The 22,489-nt window shown below is 31.8% G+C and overlaps 1 protein-coding gene across 1 annotated transcript in view; it reads right to left on the bottom strand.

Moving 5' to 3' along the window:
- Positions 1-8,724: 8,724 nt before the first annotated feature.
- LOC148280308 (synaptogenesis protein syg-1-like) overlaps positions 8,725-22,489 on the bottom strand; it is a 243,498-nt gene continuing 229,733 nt past the window's right edge. Inside the window, exon 15 of the mRNA XM_088228614.1 lies at positions 8,725-9,191. Within this exon, the coding sequence (XP_088084740.1) occupies positions 8,956-9,191 (236 nt within the window). The 3' untranslated portion in view covers positions 8,725-8,955. The remainder of the gene's footprint in view (positions 9,192-22,489) is intronic.

The following is a 22,489-nucleotide window of genomic DNA, read 5'->3' on the forward strand; positions in this document are numbered from 1 at the left end:
ATTGACATTTATTTACAGTTTGTAATAAATCTTCATTATTTAAATCCACGTGTACAATAAAACCATTCCAAAATAAAGGCGAGCTTTCTGGATTTTAAAGGTCATTTATAAGTGTCGTGTTATATAAACACGGGATATGGAGTTAGGAAAACAATTTAGCGGGCAACTGCAAATATATTTAGGATAAATAATTTAAATGAAATAAAATAATAGATTTGCATTTTCCCTTAAAAAAACGTTGAAACTACAATGGAAGTACTCCATAAGTTATTTTTTTAGTTGAATACATTAAACAAATTTTTATAAAATAAAGTAAAAAATCACCAGCATCTTTCTAAAATACGTCTAAAATTTCGATAAATATTAAAAAAATGTTTTGAATAAAAAATAGAAAAATTAAAGATATGTTTATTGTTCAAAACAGCGGGCAATATTGTTTTGACATTTTGTAAATTTTCTTTAACATTTTCACAAAAATTCATTGTCAAGTGTCTCGGCACGAGTTACCTCAGTGAGGACACATTTTTTGATGATTTATATACATATTATAAACAACTTTACATTTAATGCAGTAAAGAAGAAGGTGGCAATATGTACCCTCTATTATGTAAATGTGATCTGTTAAGCAGATGTTAAAAAAATCGAAGTTAAATATTATTAATTTTTTCCTTAACTAATATTTAAAAAAAAATATATATATTTATATACAATTGAAATTATGTTCTTTTGAAAAACGTGTATTTATTTGTAGAAAGACATTTTACATGTTTTCCAATCTACGCTGGTAATATGGACCCCGGGGTGTATTGATAATAATTATTTTCATAAGTTACTAACATACTCCTGTTCACATTCAGCACAATCATTGCGGACCCAACCACTGTATATGCTGCACTGAATCCACAATTCACATCTTTGCTGCGTGGCATGTTTGAAATAGTTAATCAAGAAAAAATATTGCAGTGCGGGTATTATGGATCCCGGCCCCATCTAACACATCGGGGGTTCCAGAATATATGTAACATAACAGTTCCTAATCTGCCCTGTAAAATATTTGGTATCAGTCATAATTACTTCGACAGTCACGAATAACTCCTATAAGTTTTTCCTTTACCCAGAGGTGGCCTCCGTAGAATGTTTAATTTCGCAATGTAAAAAAAATTCAAAGAGAGACACAAACACATTTTAATTTCACCAAACGAATAATAACCTGTCAAAACTTGCAAAAAAAATAATAGAATCATGTTTCGTTCTCTAGCGTTACGTTCTGGTTCGTTTGCAACTAGTTATGGCTTTCGCCAATATTCAGCTAATGGTTTTATTAAATCAAAAGGGTTCCATATCAAATGCAGGATCCATTTTACCACCTTCTCTGCTATTTTTAAAAACATTTATATCCTTTATCTAACAGCAACTAAAGAATTCTTCGAATTTAACTCTTTCAACTACAATCCTTAAAATTTATAAGATAAAGAACTAAAACTTGAAAAAAATGTAGTAAACATGGACACAATACGAGAATATCAAACAATATCATATAGAACATTCTAAACGAGACAAAAACAGTAAGACTAATAAAAACCAGAGGCTGAAATTATACAATAAACTACCAGACAAAACTAAACAAAATACTCCGACAACCTCTACAAAAGACGTTAAAAATATTATCATTAACAAAGAATATGAATTTTAAAAAAATAATGATTATTTTTTTTAATGAATGTTATGTAATCGGACTCGTGGTGTAATATAAAGCGCGTTTGCCTACCATGCAAGAGGTCTCGGGTTCGATTCGCGGCATGGTTGAAATAAAACATTTATTTATAAAGGTGTTTTGACACTAGAATATTTCATTGTCCTGGACTGGCACCTAAAGCCTAAAACCAACCATCTTACCTTAAGGTAGTGTAACAGAAATAATCAAGAAACGCTGCCATTGGTGTACCAATGCAGTGCCCTATGTACCATTAGGTACAGTAAGAAAAAAAATCTAGCAAAGTTTTAAAATTAAAATAAGTTTTTGAATGTGTTATAATAACACATTAAAAAATAAGTCGTCCAAGGTTACCTTTTAAAGAATTTAATAAGAATATTATAAAAATTGAAAAAGTACAATAGATGATACAATCAGAGGCGGTACTGTACGTTATTATTGAAATTTCCATCTAAAATAATTAAACGTATAAATATGTTTGGGGTGTCGATAAAGCTAAATAATTTATATTTATTTATTATTTAGTAGACCGTTTTCCATTTCCTCTATCTAGCGGGGCGTTAAGTTGAAAGTACAGTTAAGCTAAGCAATGAAAATAATAATGGTTTAAAAGGGCGCTTACCGTTACCGTCCGACCCTTATAAATACCTATTATGGCCACCAGAGTCGGATTCTGGCAGCAAAGGGGTGATCATTTCTGACAGTAATGTCGTTTGTCCACGGCATCCGTTTCCGGGATCCGATATGACGCGGCGAGACGCGACGGTCCGAAAACATTGGAATAAACATTTATATAATAGAGATTCTCTCCTCTCAACGCAACGGGCGTGTCACTCGAGATTGTATGTAGATCGGATGCACAGTTTGATTGGTTCAAACTTGGTCGACGGACTGATGTGTCACATTGAGGAAGTTCAGTGCTACGGGACATTAGATAAAAAAAAAATACACTTGGTAAAAATTAGAGCATAGAATTGTACGGAGAAGTTTCTTAAAAATGTTTTAAAAAAAAACAAAAATAACGATCTACTTTGAACGACGTCACTAGTTTTTCCGAATCAACCAATAATAGTGCTGTGATAGATTTCCGGTTAACGGGAAACCAATTCACCAATCAGCAGAACTCCCGAAGAGAACTTGTGACGTCACTCGCGGAGTAGTTTAGAAATGATAATCTATGACGTCGAAGGGTTGGCCTTTTGTCATTGCATTCTCCCCCTGTTGTTAATCAGTATGGAGTTTGTAATCCTTAGAGATAATGAAGTTAACTTTCCTTTTGCTTATAGAAAACCTTCTTGGACCGGTGTATGGTGGGCTTTTTGATTCCGCCATGTAGAAAAAACACAAGTAAGTACTGAAATGTTTGTAAAATGATTATTATAGAGCAGTGCAACATATCTATTAATTAATTATAAGCGGCAAAAGATCAAATCGTTTTAACAAGTACAAAATCTTCCGTTACCGAAGTCATATTATTGAAAAATACTTTTTAAAAATGCCATAGAGAGCGCTGTGTCCAGAGCCAAATGATAATGGGCTTCTTAAACGAAACAAGTATCAAATTATCTTTCTTTAAAAACGTATAAATATTGTAGCATATAATAATACATCTAATTAAAATTATTCAGTAGTTTTAATTAAAAATTAATTCAATGAAAAAATATTATTGTAAGAATGTTGCTAAGTACTGTAAGTTATAAAACCATTCGGATAAAATATATAATCACAAAATTTTTTTTCTTCTTCCTCTTGGTCTAGGTCGTATGACCTGTTTGTGACGGCGGGCTGTCTTGGGATGATGACATCCAGCTGTCCTTTTTTTTTTTTGGTGGCCATCTTGATTTTCTTCTGCAGCAAGGGTTTTCAGACTTGATGATTTTCGCAAGTCTCGTATCTTCCATGCGGTCCACATGGTCCCTCCAAAAGCACCCTATGCTTCTTCCCCATCTCACTATGTCTTCAACACTGCAGACAGACCTTATCGTTAAATTTCTGATCCGATCTCTAAAAGTTCTGCCTGCGATGGAGCGTAAGGTTCTCATTTCCGCTACTCTAAGAAGGCTTTTTATGAAATAAATTATTTTTAACTGCAACAATGTATTATATTTAACAAAATTTTGAAACAAGTATTTTTTAAGCCCCACGATAAAAGAGTGAGGTATTAGTATCCTTTAAAAACATGATTCATAATAACCCACTCATATATACCGTAGGTGCGTGAAATAGAAAATAATTTGTTTAATACAATTTTTATTTCATAAAAATGAATCTTCGTCATCCTCATTACCTTTCCACACCTAACGGTGTATAGGGCACTGCGTTAGTACATCAATCCAAGCGTATCTTGATCATTTTTGGTGATCAGTTTAAGGCTTCAGGTGCCAGTCCAGGGACTATGAAATATTCTGGTGTGAAAACACCCATTTAAATAAATATTTCATATCAACTACGTCGGGAATCGAAACCGAGATCTCTTGCATGCTAAGCAAACGCGCTGACCTTTACACCACGAGGCTGACATTGCGAAACTAAAAGTATTCATAAAAAACTAAATGTAATTTTATATATGTTTTTCTCTTCAACAAATATATAACTGAAATCTTTCCGACATTAACAAGAGTTATAATAATTGTAAAATAACTTTATAAAATAAATTTAAAACACAAATATTTGAATGAGTACTTAGGCACTGTTACTCAAAGGTTTATTTCTTTTGATTAATAAATAAAGTAAAAATGAACTTCCATTGTTTATTCACATTTTCAAACTTGTTATAAACATTTAATATACAATAATAAATATTATGTACAGGGAATATAAACAGAAATATCACATTTAACGAAGAAAATACATAAAGATTACATTTTAGAAGTAAAATATACTTGATAATGTTCAATATATGATATGAAATAAATATGTATTGGCGATATTAATATTTTTTACATTTCATATTTTAGCAATGACCGGGTTAAGTTACCAAATTTGATATCACAAAAGTATGTTTGATATGAAAAGAGTTTGTCATGTAAGTATAGTTCATTAACATGGTTACACAATAACGTGGTTATTTATTATTTAATACATTTTGATATTAAAACATGATATGAAATTAAATACATTTGATATGAAATTTTCCAAAATCATTTGGTCAGAGTCTCCCGAAACAAAATATTTAAACATATGATAAACTTTTAAACTTACATCGATTTTACTTTATAAGCATAAATATATTTACAAATATACCAATTAAAATATTTACAAAGAGTTTTCAGCAATGTGAAAGTGATTCATAAAGAATAACATAATTTTTCCGTTTTTGTAAATCATACTCATATAATAATATAACTAATTTTTTTATTACATCAAATTTCCAATTTGAATTGTAGAAAAATCTTTTCGTAAAACAGATGCTTAAAAATATTAACAACCACAAGATTTGCTAGTAAGGTAATTGAAAAACCTTAATAAAAATTACAATATAAGGACATATTTTTAAAAATAATAATTTTTCTCAAAAGTTTTAAAATTTCCAGATTGGAATAAATAAATGAAGCGTGTTATGAAGTGTAAATAAAACCTGTCATTTTAAAACACAATTATAAAAAATTCTCAGTTTAAATGCGAAGAATACAGTATTTTAGATCAAAACATATTTGTTCTAAAATACGCTTAATAAACAGACAATCTTTACCTTTATGGGACCTCACAACATTATTAACACGTATAAAAATATTATTCAGAAAATTACAGGTACAAAAAAAAACTCGAATCCATTTGACAAAACAATTATGATGCATGTATGTACGTACTATGTACATACTTGTATATTGATAATAAATGTATTTACGCATGGAAAACATACCAAAAGGCAACTAAAATAAATAAATGCAATAGAACAATATTATTACTTTAAGGAAACATGATAACGAGAACAAAAAATATTTTGGAATTAATTACGATAAATAGTTTTTTGTTAAAATAATTTATCGGTTAATAATTGAGACCATATTTTATGAGAACACACACCACATTTCGTCGATCTAACTGGTAAAACTCGTAAATGCTAAACGTACTAATCTTTTATTCTTCCTGGACCGGGTTGATTAATCCACCTGGTCCATTAAGAAGTATAGAAATTGAATAAAATTTTTCAGGTGTTGCCTTGTATGTAGGTGAAATAATTCAATGATATGAATCTCACCCGCATACATAAAGGTTTTAGCTCTTTAATTTCACAAAAATCAACAGATGAAATAATTGAAGGAATAAAGATGTTCAAATATGGGAAAAATGGTGAATGTTACACAGTGTGGTAAGTGGCCACTTAAACCAGCCAATGACAGGCCATAAGCCGCGTAGATGCCTAGGCTTCTATATTACTTTATACTAAATGTTCTTCATCTCTGTTATTATATGTTAATATTAACATCTCCTCAGGGAGTTGAATCCAGTCCTTGTCTACAAAAATTTGAACAAACTCAAAGTTTTGTTGATTATCGTTAACTATTCACACTAGGTGGGGGAAAGTAGACTGTATTAGTACACACAGTGCAATAAATGTATCTCGATTTTCTGTTACACAAAAGTAAGGTGAGATCAGTCGTGCACTTAAAAAAATAGGGTAATAACTTGTATACAGTTGCCGGAAGTAAATAACATACATCGAGCTTAAGAAAGATACTCAGCCACAATCGGCTAACTTCGGCTTTGTAGAGCGGCGTCTCTGTCGCACGAGTCGACAAGGATGAATGACAAAGACGATACTTTACAAAGCTGAAGTATGCCGATTATGGCCTACAGTATCATTTTAAGCTCGATGTCTCTTATTTCCCGCCGGAAACTGTACAGGATATTATTACTCTCTACTCATCGCATGGGTAGAAAGTATAACAAGTTGCACAAAGACTGCGAGAAACATTATGTTCTACCGACTTGTCATCTCGACATTATATGATCGAATCCAACCAATGAATGATTCCGAAAATTTAGTCCGCGTTCCTTATTTTATTAACATTTTAAATACCTCTCATTTATATTTTTAATAATAAATAATCCCACTTTGCCTGTTTATCTGAGAGAGTTCTTCCAATCTCTATCACAACATGGACTATCTCTTCGCTTTAGTAACGAGAGAACCCTTTTAACACCCTTTTCACCGCTGTAACTTTCTTGCCTCCTCTTTCACAGTAGTAGCTGCTCAATTGTGAAATATAACCATCTAAAACCAACTTATGTTAAGAGACACTCCTTTATTTACATTTGAGTCAAGATTGAAATGTCACTATCTTAATCAGTTGTTCTTAACCGGTGCTCCGCGAGCTTGTTGCAAGTGCTCCGCAAAATTATGAAAACCAAAATTTAATGTTGACTCATTAACTGTGCGATTTGAGTTGCAAATATAATGGTTAGATGGCAGCACTCTTGCAAAGTGAAGTTGTGGGAATTGCAGGGGATTTCTTTTGCGTTATTGCGTTTATATAGCTAATAGACAGACCCTGTGATTAAATAATCTTTTGATCGTTTATTTCGATAGTGTTGTGTGTATGCTGTTTACAACAAAAGTGCACCATTAATTTGAAAAAAAAATAGTTTTCAACCTCATTTTTCTGTGAGCTAGGTTTTTTGACATTAACTAATATTAAAACGAAGAAACGCGAAAAACTTTGCAATTTGGATGAAGAAATGAGAATAGCTTTATCAAATATTAGACCTAATATTGCTGAAATTTGTAAAAGCTGACAAACTCAGGTGTCACATTAAATCATTTTCGTTGCAAAAAGTTTCATTGGAGTATTTATGGTTTTATGTATTTTTTTAAAATTAATGTAATTTTTAACTCGTCTGAAAAAAAATTTCTGTTTTATTTTTAATAAGAGTTATTTTTGTATGTTTTTTTAATCTTTAGTTTTGGTGTACCGCGAATTTTCTTTATGATCAAAAGTGCTTCCTGACTTCAAAAAGGTTCAGAACCAATGATCTAAATGATTAAATTGTTCTCCCTTCTTCTTTCCTTCCCATCCCCTCTCATCTCCTCATAGTAAAGTTTAATTTTTTAGTTGATTCATATTTAAATTTATTTATAAAATTATATAATTACCTAGAATATGTCCATGTACTTGTAATTTTCTCAAACTGAACGGTTTAGGTAGGTAGGAAGAAATTGCGTTAAGGCAATATGCCTGTCCTTATATGCACATAAATTGTATATGTATATAAAGTATTAAATGAAATAAGTAAATATTTTTTGTTTTGTATGTGTATGTGAGTGCTGCTTCTTACTAATTTGATATTGGTCCAAAAATAAACGACTGCATAAAACATCAACATCGAATGAAAAATTATTGGACATCCTCAACATTCCCATTCCGCACCCAATTATGGATAGGGCACTGTATTGATACACCAACCGTAGCGCATCCTGTTCATTTTTTATTACATGAAGGTAAGATGATCAGTCTTACGCTTTAAGTGCCAGTATAGGGATTATGAAATATTTTAGTGTAAAAACATATTTTTAAATAAATATTTCATGCTATATATTACATCACGAGGCAGAAATAATTGTTGGATATATGATTTGTTAACAAGGGCAACAGGAAGCCATAAAAAACTTTGTACCGACACGTTTTTTCAAAATAACTAATAAACAAAAACGAAAAAACGATATAAAACTTCGTTTATCCGATCTCCAGCCATTCGGATTGCTAAATATCCAAACCGCCATCAGGAAATAAAAAATAAAAGAAACTTTTTTAAATTTTAATTCGATTGTGCAATTAACTTTGCTGGACATGTGCAAGTAAATTTTTAATGTGATTCTAATTCGCTGTATTTCAAAAACAATAAAATCTGGCGCTCATTAATCAGAATAATTTGAGTTTTATTTGACTTATAGTAAATTGTTTAAAATTACATACATTATTTTCAATCAAAATCTTTTATTATGAAGCTCATGATTATATAGTGTAAACATGACCATATCAATTTTTCTTTGAATTTAAAAAAAAAAGTTTGTACGGTTTCATAAAACAAAGTTTTAATTTTTCTGTTCAACAATTTTGTTGTTCCACAGAAGACACCGAAACAAAAAATACAATTTTTTTATCGTTTATACTACTCACTTGATTGTGTGTGCAGAAATTGATGATTCGCATAGCACTCACATGTTTAATTTAATTTACCCTACTCACTGTGTTTTTTATTTATCATATAAAACAATTATAAAAGATCACTATATTGTTTTACACGCAAGACTCCGGAAGTCTGGTATCTAGAAGTTTCTCTTTGAAGGCCTGTAGGTTTAGGCAGGAGTCTTGCGAGTAGGGGGCCCCCGTACTAGTGGGGCGCGGGGGCAGCGGCGGCAGATCCCCTGACACCCGGAGGGTGGGAAGCTCTTGAAATGGGACTGCGGACAGCTTCTCAGTGGACTTGTGCCCCCCGTCTGCATCCCAGGTGCGTGTGTATAAAGATACAGGTTCTGAAAAATTGTTAAATAATAATTAATTATTTAAAAATAGACCGAGTATCTCTATTGACATTTCTTGGTGGAACTGCAATAAAATATGTTATTTAGTTTTGACCATATGAATATTAAGATACGCTGCGGTTGGTGTACGGAGCGGTGCTTTATGCGCCATTATGACCGGAGAGGGAATACTGAATGAATAAATCGTAATCATATATCAAGATACATGTTTTTTAAACTTAAATACCGAATATTTATTATTGGGTACTTGAAGAGCAAGAAACTATTAGGCTTCTATTTTAATTTATCAAATTTATAATTAAGAAAATACGCTGTTTACTTTGGAACTCATTTTAACGATGAATTTAGTACCAGTGACCGGGTTTTGTCGTGAACGACATCGTTACTAAAAATATTATTATTAAAGTAATAACCCGCTTACTTCGATTTTACAGGCTTGTCAGCCGGTGGTAAAGAAAAGGCAGAAGTAAGTTATGAATACTACAGTTGAACTTCCACACCAATTTGGAAAAAGCATTTATTTTTGACTGACAAGAATCGAACCCGCGACGCCTTTTTAATGGTTGGCCATCTAACCAACTACGCCACGGCGCCAGTCAATCTTATGTTATACGTACACGTGGAAGCAGGTGTTGTGAATCATGATTTTTATATATTATGGGAATAAGCGATGTTAATTCAATGAATTTAAGTATTGCGTAGTAATTATTATATGAATACATCACAGCAGAAATGAAGAATGTTTTATGGAAGGAAATATAGAAGTCGAGGCATTTACACGCCTTATGAACTGTCATTGTTCTTTATTTCTGTTGTAATATATTAATACTAACAACTCCCAAGGGAGTTGAATCCAATTCTTGTCAACAAAAATTTTGAAAACCAAACATATTGGTTATAAGTATATGAATTTATACAAATATGTATTTTTAAGAACATATGTACAAAATAAAAAAGTATAAACTATTTAAATCTAACCCAATAAAATTTTGTATAAATATGTAACAGAGACCGGTAGTTGACAACTTTTTAGACTACGCGCTATTGTCATGTTTTAAAAAAAAATATAGCTTTAAACAATACTTAAACTAACATAATTGTCATAACAAAATTCATATAATATACTGATTAGTTTATTACTATAATTATATAAAATCATGATAGATAACGCCCGTCTTTACTCGCATATAACATAAGAATCTGTTTAGTCTATTACTGATCTACCAGCCTGACAATGTCGGTCACGACGAAACTCGGTCACTTATGAAAAATTTGTAGCTAAAATGTGGTTCTTTGAAAACAACGTATATTTCTTATTATAAATTAAAAATAGTAAAACAGAAGAGTATTAGGTAATAGTTTCTTGCTCTTCAGGGTCGCGATTACAGTGGAAAGCTAAGAAAGTCATACCTTCACCATGACGGTAAAGTTGAAGATAAATTTTCCCGAGCGATTGAGGTATGTACATCGGTTTATACCAATGGGTTTAGTACCCCTCGGTACGCATATCTACGCATTAAAACTGACAAAAATTTTGTTCCACCGAGCAATTTTTCCTATAATTAAGATTTATTTAAATTTTAAATCGTTCTGAGGTTTGCAGTTTTTTTCTTAATAGCTTATTACAAATATGAGAGTGAAAGTCAATGTTGATGTCGAATTAAATTCTGACATAACTGTCAGTTTTTAAAACGAACGCCTAGATGCACAGATAATGTGGCAAGATTCTGCCCTTTTAGCATTTAAGAGCATCAAAGCTTAAAAATGTAGCCACTAAAGAAAAATTTATTTAGTTATTATATTTTTTTCATTTGTTTTACTATCTTTCTGACTGTATGCAACTAGACGTTTAAGAAGCCGATTTTGTTTGGTTTTTATTCCCTGTCCCTTTTTGGATCTAATAAGGCAACACTAACTGCAGCCTACCTTGAAATTTGTACACATTTTTTGTTATGAAGGAGGGATGATCAGTCTTACGCTTCACGTGTCCGGCCAGGGACTTGGAAATTTGGAATGGCAACTTTAACTTTAAAATATTTTTTAATTTATAAAACAGTACGTTTTTTTTAAAATAAATTGTTTAGCAATATGGGAAAGTTTTCAAATAAAATACGCAGGTTATAAATTAAATTAAAAAATTATCCTTCTTTTTATATTTTTAAAACATAAATGGTATTTAGTGGGGAAAATTTACTTTCGTTTTCATAAATGAATGTTGCGAAGAGCACGTTATTATTTAAGCAATGTTTTTGTGAACAGATCTAGACAACAGCTGTTAGAGTCGGTGAATTATTTTAATGACTTTTACCCAAAGAAGATAGAATAACAGTGTAATAATATTAAGTATGCTCGTCCGCGGTTGGTCAAATGGTTGTAAATGCGAGTTAAAAAGTTTCTAGAAATAGAGCAAGATTCAAGAAATGACTCAACATTTTAAACCTTGTTTGTCGTCAATATTTTAAGTTAGTCCAAATTTTTTTGACATGAACCGAATTGGACCAGGGAGTTGTTAATATATATTTACATATTACAGTAGCGATTAGGAACATTTTTTCATAGGAATAAAGAAGTCAAGGCATTTAAAGGGTTAATAACCTGTGAAGGAATATGAATGTTAAAACATAGGCAAAATGTTAAATGTTACACAGTGTGTACATAGGCCACGTAAACCAGCCAAAGACAGGTCATGAGTCCTGTAAATGCCTAGACTCCCATTTACTTTCTGTAAAATGTTCTTCATCTCTGTTGTAACATACTAATAGTCATAATTTGCATTTACGTTTATTGTTTCTGATTGATGGTCGTATTTTTTCTTTTGTAGATGATCGCATTGCCAACAGTATTTGATTGCAATTTATTTTATAATAAATAATTATTCATCGATGTTCGTTTGATTGTGATTCTGTGGTAATGTTGAATATGGAATTTAAAATGTTGAAATCACGTAGTTAATTTCAGTTTTAGTCTTAGAGTAATAACCTAAAAGAGTCACTCATACGAATAAAAACCATTCTGCGATAATTAACCACGAAGTTAGCTACAAATCAAAGCAATACAACGGGCCGTCGCGCGTAGGGTAGAGAATTGCAAGCACTAACTGAAACCGTCCGTTACACGTTTGATGTTAAAAGCTACACTAAAACCAAACCAAAAATTTAGAATGCTTTTATTCTCCACAATAGAGCTTAATGGCTTCTTTAGAGAATCGTTTTCGGTAAGGGCAGGTATTATGGACATGAAAACGTAAATAAGATGTTGTTTTAAATGAAATATTACAACCAAAATTATCTTCTATTTAAAAAAAGAGAGAATATAATTCTATAAAAAAAGGTTTCAACGAAAATTTTTCAATATAATTTTTTTAAAAGTACTACCGAATGCATAATTTTACAAAGAAATAATGTAAAATGTCACAAAAATGTATGTGATTTAAAATGCTCGTATTTCTTTTCGAAATTAAAAAAATTACATTTGGCTTCGGCCACTTTCATGTTAAACTTATTATATTTAAATTATTATACACATTTTAGTTTAAAACTTAGTCTTTATTGAGATCCCATATACTTAAGTTTATTCTTAATTTGAAATTGCGTAATCTGCCGGTCTAAAAGTAATTATATTTTAGTTACATCAATTTTTAAGTTTATTTTTTACAGAAATACCTTTAAAAAAGATTATTTTAATCTAACTTATGTTTTTTTTATTTTTATTATCGCACGATAAAAAAAAACATTCGTTTTAAAATGGAAAAATTGTATGATTTCCTAATTTTGCGTTCGTTTTATCAGACTACAGCCTTAAGTCCATTGTATAAGAATGTGACTGTCCTGTATTTGTGATTGCTTTTTTGATGCGGTAGAGTTGTTGTTACCTGGTTCTATATTTGTGTATGTCAGCATTTTTGGTAATTGCTATGTTACCGCCTTGTATGTTTCCCAATGCAATAGGGTATTTTCATAAACTGGGGATATGATTTTTAATGTATTCAGTATTTAAATAATATTTTTACGATTCGAACCATATTACTATCAAAATCTGAAACGAATGTTTTCATTTATAATTTCCTATTTAAAGTTTGATAGAAATAAAACGGCCCGTAACTGGCCAAAAGGGTTGATGACGTCACGCGTGACTTATATATCCTACGTTCACTCAAATCCTATACTGAGATCCTCCGACGCGGACGGCTTGTGGCTTTTTATTTGTTTTTTCTAGATAAATTTCGTCTTTTCCTTTGTTTTTTTTTTGTTTTCATTTATAAACATCCATAGCATTATGACTAAAATTGGTTTTTTACAAGGAAAGTCCGATAACTTGCCCAAAATAGATATAATCATGATGGGTATTTTTTTCTCATTCAATACAAACTTTTTAAGTTCGAGTATAGAAATGTAAAGGCCGTAAGGTAAGCAAATATATAATGTTTGCTTCCAGAATGTATTCATTCAAATAGTTGTATTATTTGCATGTACTATATATATATTGTTTAGCGTACATTTAATGCAAAAGGGAAGTAACGTGACTTTGACACAACATAATCCATAAAATACCATTGCTTGTAAACATCTCTGTTGCTCGAGTGCGTGTTAATGCCTTTTTTTATTAAATGTGATTTACTTATTAATATATCAGCTAGGGTAAATTACGGAGACAGTGCCATAGATTACATTCAAGTAAAACGGACGGGTGATATTTGAATGGTAAAAGGTCGAGTCACCCCCAGCAGAACTTAAAGTTAGAACCAAATCGTACTCGGTGACGTTGATTTGCGATGAAGTATATGAATTAATAGATTCCTGCAAGTGTGAAGACTGTTCAGCATCTCAAGGTCAGTTGCCATTTTGTAAATGCAATAAATTTCACAAATAATTAAGGTAGGTTTTCATACAGGATTTTTTTTGTAATTTTATTTTTTATTCATATAGAAAACCAACAGTTCCACAAATTAAACTAAGTAACATAAGTATAGAAATATAATACAAATATAAACAATAACGTTCAAAGAATAAACTATTTTAGTATTGTAGTACCTGTCAAGCTTTATAAGTGCTAATTTCAGTACCTACTGTTAGTAAATGTTTATAGTCTACAGTCTACACCATAAAATATAGTATTTTGTACTGAACAAGACCTACGGAAAAAAGAATAGTGGTTTGTTTTTTTTAACATCTCGTTTCATAACGTTCAAATGCGTTAAACCATTTTTTCTGCATTTTTTCATTAGGTACTAGAAATGGCGAAAAAAGCTTCATTTTGCGTCTTCACCGTAGTGTTTGTGCACATCGGAATTAAACAGTACTTGTATCTTATAACTAAAGACATTTTATGCGCGTTAATTAGTTAAAACAACCAATTACAACAAAAACAACACGTAGGCTATACAAATTCGTATGAATTTGTTTGAACGGTCAGTCAAATTCGTAACGCGTGACGTCACAAGCCCATACGGCATTGAATGTTCGTTTTGGCGCCAATTCAAAGTATACGTTTTTAAACCGCTCTGAAAAATTAACGCGTGGACATAAAAAAATAAAAGCTATACAGTTACTGTCGTAATTTTTTTTTCTATTTTTTTGCAAAATAAAAAAAAAACCTGAAAATACCCTATTGTGTGTACAATTTTTATCATCTCAGTAAATTTTTATCAAATCTTTAGTAAACTTTAGAAATTTAATTAGTAAATTTTATAAACGTACGTACGAAAATGTGTTTAATTGTTTGACAATTTAAAGTATTAAATATTATTGAATATTTGTTCATAACCACTTACCGAATTTTCTATGTCTACCGGTTTTGAGACGTACCCGTCTCTTCCCCTTACGTACCCTTTATCCCCTTTCTCTTTTTATTAAATTTAATTTCTTATAAATTGAACGCCCATAGGGCTTTCACAATGAAAATTTGGTTAAATAATACAATATATATAATAAAGTTAAAAACACAAATAGGTAGCAGTTATACGAGTACAAAGGTTAAAAAAATAATTTGATAAAAACATGTTTAAGAAGTTCTATAACTATACTATTAGAAGTAATTCAAAAGTTCGTAATTTACTTGTGACAAAGTGTAATTTGATATATCTCAAAGAATAAAAAAAAAAAGAAATAAAAAGCACATACACGTATTCATATAAACAAATATGGAAACGTTATTTCATCACAATAATAATTTAGTTGCAAGGGAGTGACTAATTTAAACATCGATTTAACTGGTAATTTATTACATTGTACTTGATATAATATTTGATTTAACTAAAGCAGGCGAAGTATTAAATATATTTAAAAGATAGTTAAATTTATTGGCATTTACGTGAAATCAAACTAACGGAGCATAATTTGCTTGAAATGATTTAGTATGGAAAGTACATCTAAGCCTGGTGGTCTTAAATGGAATCCTAAAATTTATTTCATTTACCAAGCATGGACGATCTATAACATTATTCACAATATTATATAGTGCGACAACATCAGCTACTCTGCGTCTAGTTGAAAAGGAGGATATATGCTAATTTTCTAGTAACAAATTATATGATATCTCAGAAAGAGTTACCCCAGTTACCCATCTTATAGTTTACATATCGTAGGAACTTTCTCTGGATTCTCTCTAATTTATCAATATAGCTATTTCTCCAACAACGTCAAATATTTTCATAACCTAATCAGTGCATGTAAAGATTGCTTATTGAAATGCATGTCGTGTTGGTTTTATATTTTTGTGCAACAACTATGGTGGAGGTGTACAGAGGGTTTTGCATGTTAGTTTAATCGGTGTCCCTATGAAGAGACGGGTACGTCTCAAAACCGATAGAAATAAAAAAGTCGGTAACTGGTTCTAAACAAATATTTAATAACATTTAGTTGAAGATAACAGTTACCATCCCATTGTAGTACGGACCCAGGGTTATTTCGAACAGTTAAGTCGTAGTGGTTAGGTAAAGTAAGTTGTACATTAGTTTAATTATTTTATTTTGTTGTCTTTGTATTCTTGTTATATCTGTCTTGTTACCGTTTCCCCAAAAGGCAATCATGTAGCTCAATTTTCTTTCAACATAAGCTTCGTAAATCATGTTTTTTACCGTTTTTGGGATGAGGTCTATAATTTTGTAGAAGGGGCTATGTAATTATGCTATTACTTCTGTGAGTCCGTTTATGTGTTTCGTCCATTTTAATTGTATGACAAGTCCTAGGTACGTCACGATTTTGTTGTTTATTATTATGTTCATATGGTTCTTTTCTTTATTTAAGAGTGTATTATATTGCATTGTATTGCATTTAGTTTGAATCAGTTTTTGTTTGTCCATTTTAATAGTTTCTGTACGTCTTTATTGATGGTTTTAGTAATTTCAGTGTCGTTTTTGTTATCATATAAGAGTCGTTAGTCGTCTTTGAAGCGTAAGACTGATCACGTCACACTCCATGTAATAAAATTGATCTATATACGCTAGAACTGAAGTTCCAATATATTGCTCTATGCACCGCTGGGTGCAGATGGCGGAATGAGGAACTTCAGCCCTACGGGAAATTGGATACAAAAAATGTTTTCTTACGCGGGGTAAAAATTAGAGCATTAAATTGTACTACAAAGTTTCTTGAAAATGTACAGAAAAAATAATAAAAAATACTTTGATAAAAACGCACTACTTTAAATGACGTCACTGGTTCATGTGAATCAAACTATGATCTGAGAGCTATGGAAGATTTCCGGTCTGCTTGTCGCTTCTGGACCAATAGGAAGAACTGAATGAGAATAAGCGGAAATGAACCTCTGACGTTACACGCGGAGTTATTTCAGAAATACAAAACTTTGAAAAATCGTAGCGCCGATAATACGATATATAAAAATTAAAAAAAAAAAAAATTGACTTAGTTTAACAGTCTATTAACAAATAAAAAATTCAAAAAAAAAACACCGAACTTCCTCATTATGATGATCCCACAAAAATACGACATAAAGTTTAAGTATCTATTCCCTAATTTTTGATTAAAGAAAAAAAGAAACTTTGTGGTTTGTGTACCATTAAACAGAGTTATTTATTTATTTATTATCATTATATTACATACACAAAATTATAATTTATGTAAAGTCGCTTTGACTGTCTAACTAGGGTTATTTACCCCGTTCTAAGACAGTAAAAAAAAAGTAAAAAACAGTAATCAATTTATAGAAACAGTTATAAAGATACAGGACAAAGTGAAAAGCAAAGTAAAAAATGCAGTAAAAACATGGTAAAAAATGTAGTAAAAACACAGTAAAGTGTAATAAAAACATAGTAAAAACATAGTAAAAATGTAGTAAAAACATAATAAAAATGTAGTAAAAACATAGTAAAAACACAGTAAAAATGTAGTAAAAAAAACGTAGCAAAATAAATAAATTATAAAAACAAAGTAATAAATGCAGTGAAAACATAGTAAAAAACCATGAAAATATATAAATATGTCTATAAAAATATTTTGAAACTCAGTAAAATGCGAAATAAAAACAGAATACATAGTAAGAAGTACATAGTTGAAACTAATTTAAATAATAAGCAGTTTTAAATTAACCTAAAATGTAAAAAAAACACAAAAAACAATTGAAAATCGGTATTTCAGCGACCACGCGCACATTTAATTAACTAATTAATACCTAGGTTTATTTACATTTTCTTTTTCATCAATTTGAGTTCATTGTTAGAAGTTAATTCACCGTAAAATGTTTATTTTCGCCAATATTTTTTTTTGGTTTTTCCGTCTTATAGACAGACACTCACATATTCATCATGTTCATCGAAATTATTGTTATTGAGCCAAACAATTGAACGTAGTTATGCAGAAAGCAGCCAGTCCACAATTTTGGAAAAATGAGATATTGATGTTATCGGGTGCAGTAAGGTTGATTCTATGTTCTGCCTAAAACAGCCAGACCACTTTCATACAAAAAACTGTATAAATCACATTCGAAAAAAGGTGTCGATCACAAAAACGATATTTCTCAATTTGCAGAAAACACCCACAAAACCAGAAAAATCTTAGGGTACTTTAAAAATCTTTTAAACTGGTCAAATACATAAAAAGATTCTTGTTTGTAATATTTAAAAAAACTTATGTATTCATTGTTTATCGTTTGTTAAAGTCTAAAACATTCCAACTATTGAGTAGATTTTATAATTCACTCTTTTCACAAAATGGCTATTATCTCGGTTTCACTTTTCTATGGCTGGCTGATTTCTGTATAACTACGTTCAATTGTTTCGTGAACAGCAAGAAACTGACAAACGGTAATAATGATCATATCAGTTTCTATTTCACCCCAGTAATGTGGTGGAATAAGCGATCTAAATATTATAGTGGAGAATGTTTCTAAAATAGGTAGTGTTCATAGGACATACGATGTAAATAAATTATCTTGTTCATTCAATAATAAGAAAAAAATAATTTTATTTGAAATACCGAATTATTGTATCCCGGTCGTTAAAAATAAATCAAGTGGCGTGCCGCCCATTCAACCGCTTCGTATTTGTCCTAATTCAACGTAATAATTTAAAAGATAAGTGAAGTTAATCAAAGAAACAATGTGTTATTTCACATTAATAAGCGCGAATGAATGTTTACCGCTTACTTTTTTCCACGGGGATGTAATTTTACTTGTTAATAACCGCCTGTGCTGAAAAGGGGCAGGGATTCGGTTTAAGGCTTGTTTACCCGAAAAACGAAAACAAATAGGTAAATGAAATTTAAACACAACAGCCACGGCCCTGAGGCGCAGGGCGTGGGGCGGAGGCGCGAGGCGAGAGGCGAGAGGCGGTAGGCCCCAACCGGCCGGAAGCGCTGATCATTTCTCATACATGTCCCTCTCAGACAGGTACTTAGATTCTGGGCCATGATTTTAGGAAATTGTAATTACGGACTATTTGCGATTCCCGAGATGGGCGAAAATACTTACGTATATTATATTGTATTTTTTAAGAACCGTATTAAATTACGCGTTAGTAATGTACGCCCATTTATTATAGTGAACTAGTAATATTACTCTTAATAATTAAACTCTTAGCTTTCAGTACCATTCATACCTTCACTTTTTGACGTCTTGACTATGGGATTATTTAACCCCCCGAAGAAAAGAAAATTGCGCGCTCTGTAGATACTCGCGCGAAACGTTAATGTTAGTTTGAGAAAATCCAGAGTCTCGTAATTGAACAGGTAAAGCGGTTAAATTTTCATGAACTCCATTAAGGGTGGGGTGGACACGTGAGCAGCGAGCGGCGGCGGCGGCAGCGGCGGCGGCGCGGCGGCGGTGCTCTCGCGGGACTGTAATTACAACTCATCAGAGGAGGCATTTTGCTAAACCTATGAAATGGATATGAAATACCAAAACGTCTCGAAGAAAAAATTAACCAGCTTAGCCAAATTACTTCCAAAGTTATAATGAAATCAGAGAGTGAGGCTGAGAGCGAGGAACTTCACCGCCATTCCCTCCAGCCGATTTTTTCGCGAAAGTTTTAAGGATTCATTTTCATTTGTTACGGGTACTGTGTAATTTAAAAAGATAAAAGATCTCAGTTCACGCAAGAAAGGTAAATTAAGGAGAACAGAGCAATGATGTAGAATAATTTTTGAATAAAAATGCTAGTAAAAATATAATTTAATCCTAAATGAAAGAGTTTTAGCGGTTACCGAAAGCTCGGTTTATTAAAGGACGCTCAAAAATTCCTGAATAAATTTTTCATATCTGAAATCACTTCAGTCGAGATCACTTCAACTTCGATCACCGGGACGACAGATTTTTAATGATAATGAATTGATCGTTTTCAGTTCTGAATAAAAACGAAGCATTTTTTGTTTAATTAGAGTACCGCGATGTTTTTATGATTGGAATTTAGTGGCGTTATAGAATGCGCCGTTGTGGTTAGTCATCGGTGGTGGGTCTGTACTTTGGGGACCTCCGGCCTGTTCGTATCTCGGTACCGGTTCAGCCCGCACACCGGCCTTATCGCTGTGCAGATAAAATCACCCGCGCTGGCTTTATTATGACGCAATGAATGCCATTTTCACCACCTCTTCCATAAAAGTAAAGGTAGGTTATATGACAGCGGGGCGTACAAAGCCTCGCTCGCGCGACCGTCGGAATTTATTACTGCCCGAGCTAGAACAATAGGCGGTTTGCTGTGAAAAAATATGAAAATACGTGTTAGGCGAGGCGTTCGTGCCAAATTATTCCACGTCGTACACTCAAAGTACCTCGATACTTTACGAATGTCGCATAAAACACGGCTAACTCCACGAAAAGTATAGGCGATTAACGCGCATTCAAACAAATAAAAGGGAAAAATCTGCCAGCACGAAACAACACAAAACAACGAACCGAAACGATAAGTTTAATCTATGCATACCAATACAAAAGTTTTACAAATAATACATACTATTTTTAATTGCTCTGTCCAATAGGGAGGTAAATGCATCAAAACAAAATCTAGTCAATTTATTCACCAAGATAACTTTGTTACAATGTACCATAAATAGCAATCAACATTCAAACTTCTTATTGCAAAGTCAGTTACATATTTTTTTATAGATTATAATATTTCTCTTTAAAATCCGTCTCCTTTTAGAATTAATTTGGTTACGAAAATCAGTGTCAGTTTGCAAAATCAGTACATCCACTGGTCACCTTTTTTCTTTTTTTCGACCAATAGGAGTAGCTTTAAAGTAAGTTTTATTTAAAATTATTTGATTAAATGTCTGTATTCAAAGAAGTTTAATTGTTTTATTAACTTTTAACCTAATTGATAAAATCGCGAAAAAAATATGAAAAAAGTATTTAAAAATGCTAGTCACAAGTTTATGCTATTTTCACATTACAAAAATTGGTGGAGGTAACTGATTTTGCAACTCGTACTCTCATACACGAGGTAAATGTTTTGCGAAAAATTTAATATTGTCATAGAACCGCCAATTGAAATACACATTTCGAAATGTGGAAAAGTGAAAAATATTTTTTACGGCCTATGAAATTTTCTCGTTATTAAATTTCTTAGTATGTAATGTTTCATCAACTTTTTATTCATCTTTTATTTAAAATTTACGCATAAGTTTTCGTATATTGCTCGCCTCGTTGAGTTATGGCTAGCGCAACGTTTTTCGAGCAAGTTCCAGGTTCGACTTCAAACAATGTCGGTACTTAATAATTCATTGAAAAAAAAAATTCAATGCACAATAATACCGCCCCACGACTGGCTTTAGCTATTTCGCCTTTATGTAAGAAATAATCAAGATGTGCAGGGATAATAAAGCCAGGGTTAGCAGCTGATACTGTTATTTAGAACCGTTAAGTGCTTAGTATAAGAGATAATCAGAATTGACGACACCACACCGCTTGATGCAAAGCAAAATTTAAATGAATGGCAATTTTAATTATTTGCAAAAAATGGCTGTGCGATCTGGATGCTGAGAACTGCCATCAGATGGTTACTCCCCACTGAAGCAGTAGTCTAGTGGTATTATTATAATATATCGGCGCCCTTGGCAAATAAATGTTAGTCGCAAGGGGCAAAATTAGCACTTCTCAATGGAGTCCTGGTCCCGACCCTGATGTATAGGAGCGAAGTATGGACTTAGAAAAACAGGGACGAAAGTAGGCTGAATGCTGCCGAAATGCGATTTCTCAGGCGAATATGTGGTCAAACTATGTAGAGGACGGCGGGGCTAGTTGTTACGGGGGCAAGTTGTTACATTCTAAATAACTCCCCCACCACTAGATTATGTGACGTACGTGTCGCACAGCATGTCTAGGTATCATGTCTGCAATGCTCGACGGAACGACACTCTTGCCGGTCGTGCGTAATTGAAATAAAATTGATTATAGTGTATTTCGTATCTGAAAGTAACTTTCGTTGATTGATTTTGAAGATTATTTGTTCAACAATTATAAAAGGTAAGTTGATTAAAAGTAAACTGGTAAAACTCTACATGTCTTTGCTTGCATTCAGATAATATATCGAAATAATAACACTTTCCGTGTTAATGCCATAACAATTTGTTTTTATTTTGGGTCAGAGGGGCTAGTTGTTACAACAATAGGGGGCAAGTTGTTACTGTAATAACTAGCTCTACAACGTTTCACTTTTACTTCAAATGGCATATTTATATACAATTATTAAACCATTTGTTATTATTGTTCGAGATTTTAAATAACAAAAGTTTCGAGATTATATATGTCAAAAAATATATTCTCACAACATCTTCGAGATTTGCTATGGTTAAAAAGCCCAGAGAGAATAAAATACAAGCTGTGCTGGACAGTATTCAAAT

This window comes from Micrasema longulum, unplaced genomic scaffold (genome assembly GCF_059751315.1).
Source record: "Micrasema longulum isolate JH-2025_06_02 unplaced genomic scaffold, ASM5975131v1 h1tg000597l, whole genome shotgun sequence".
NCBI lineage: Eukaryota > Metazoa > Arthropoda > Insecta > Trichoptera > Brachycentridae > Micrasema > Micrasema longulum.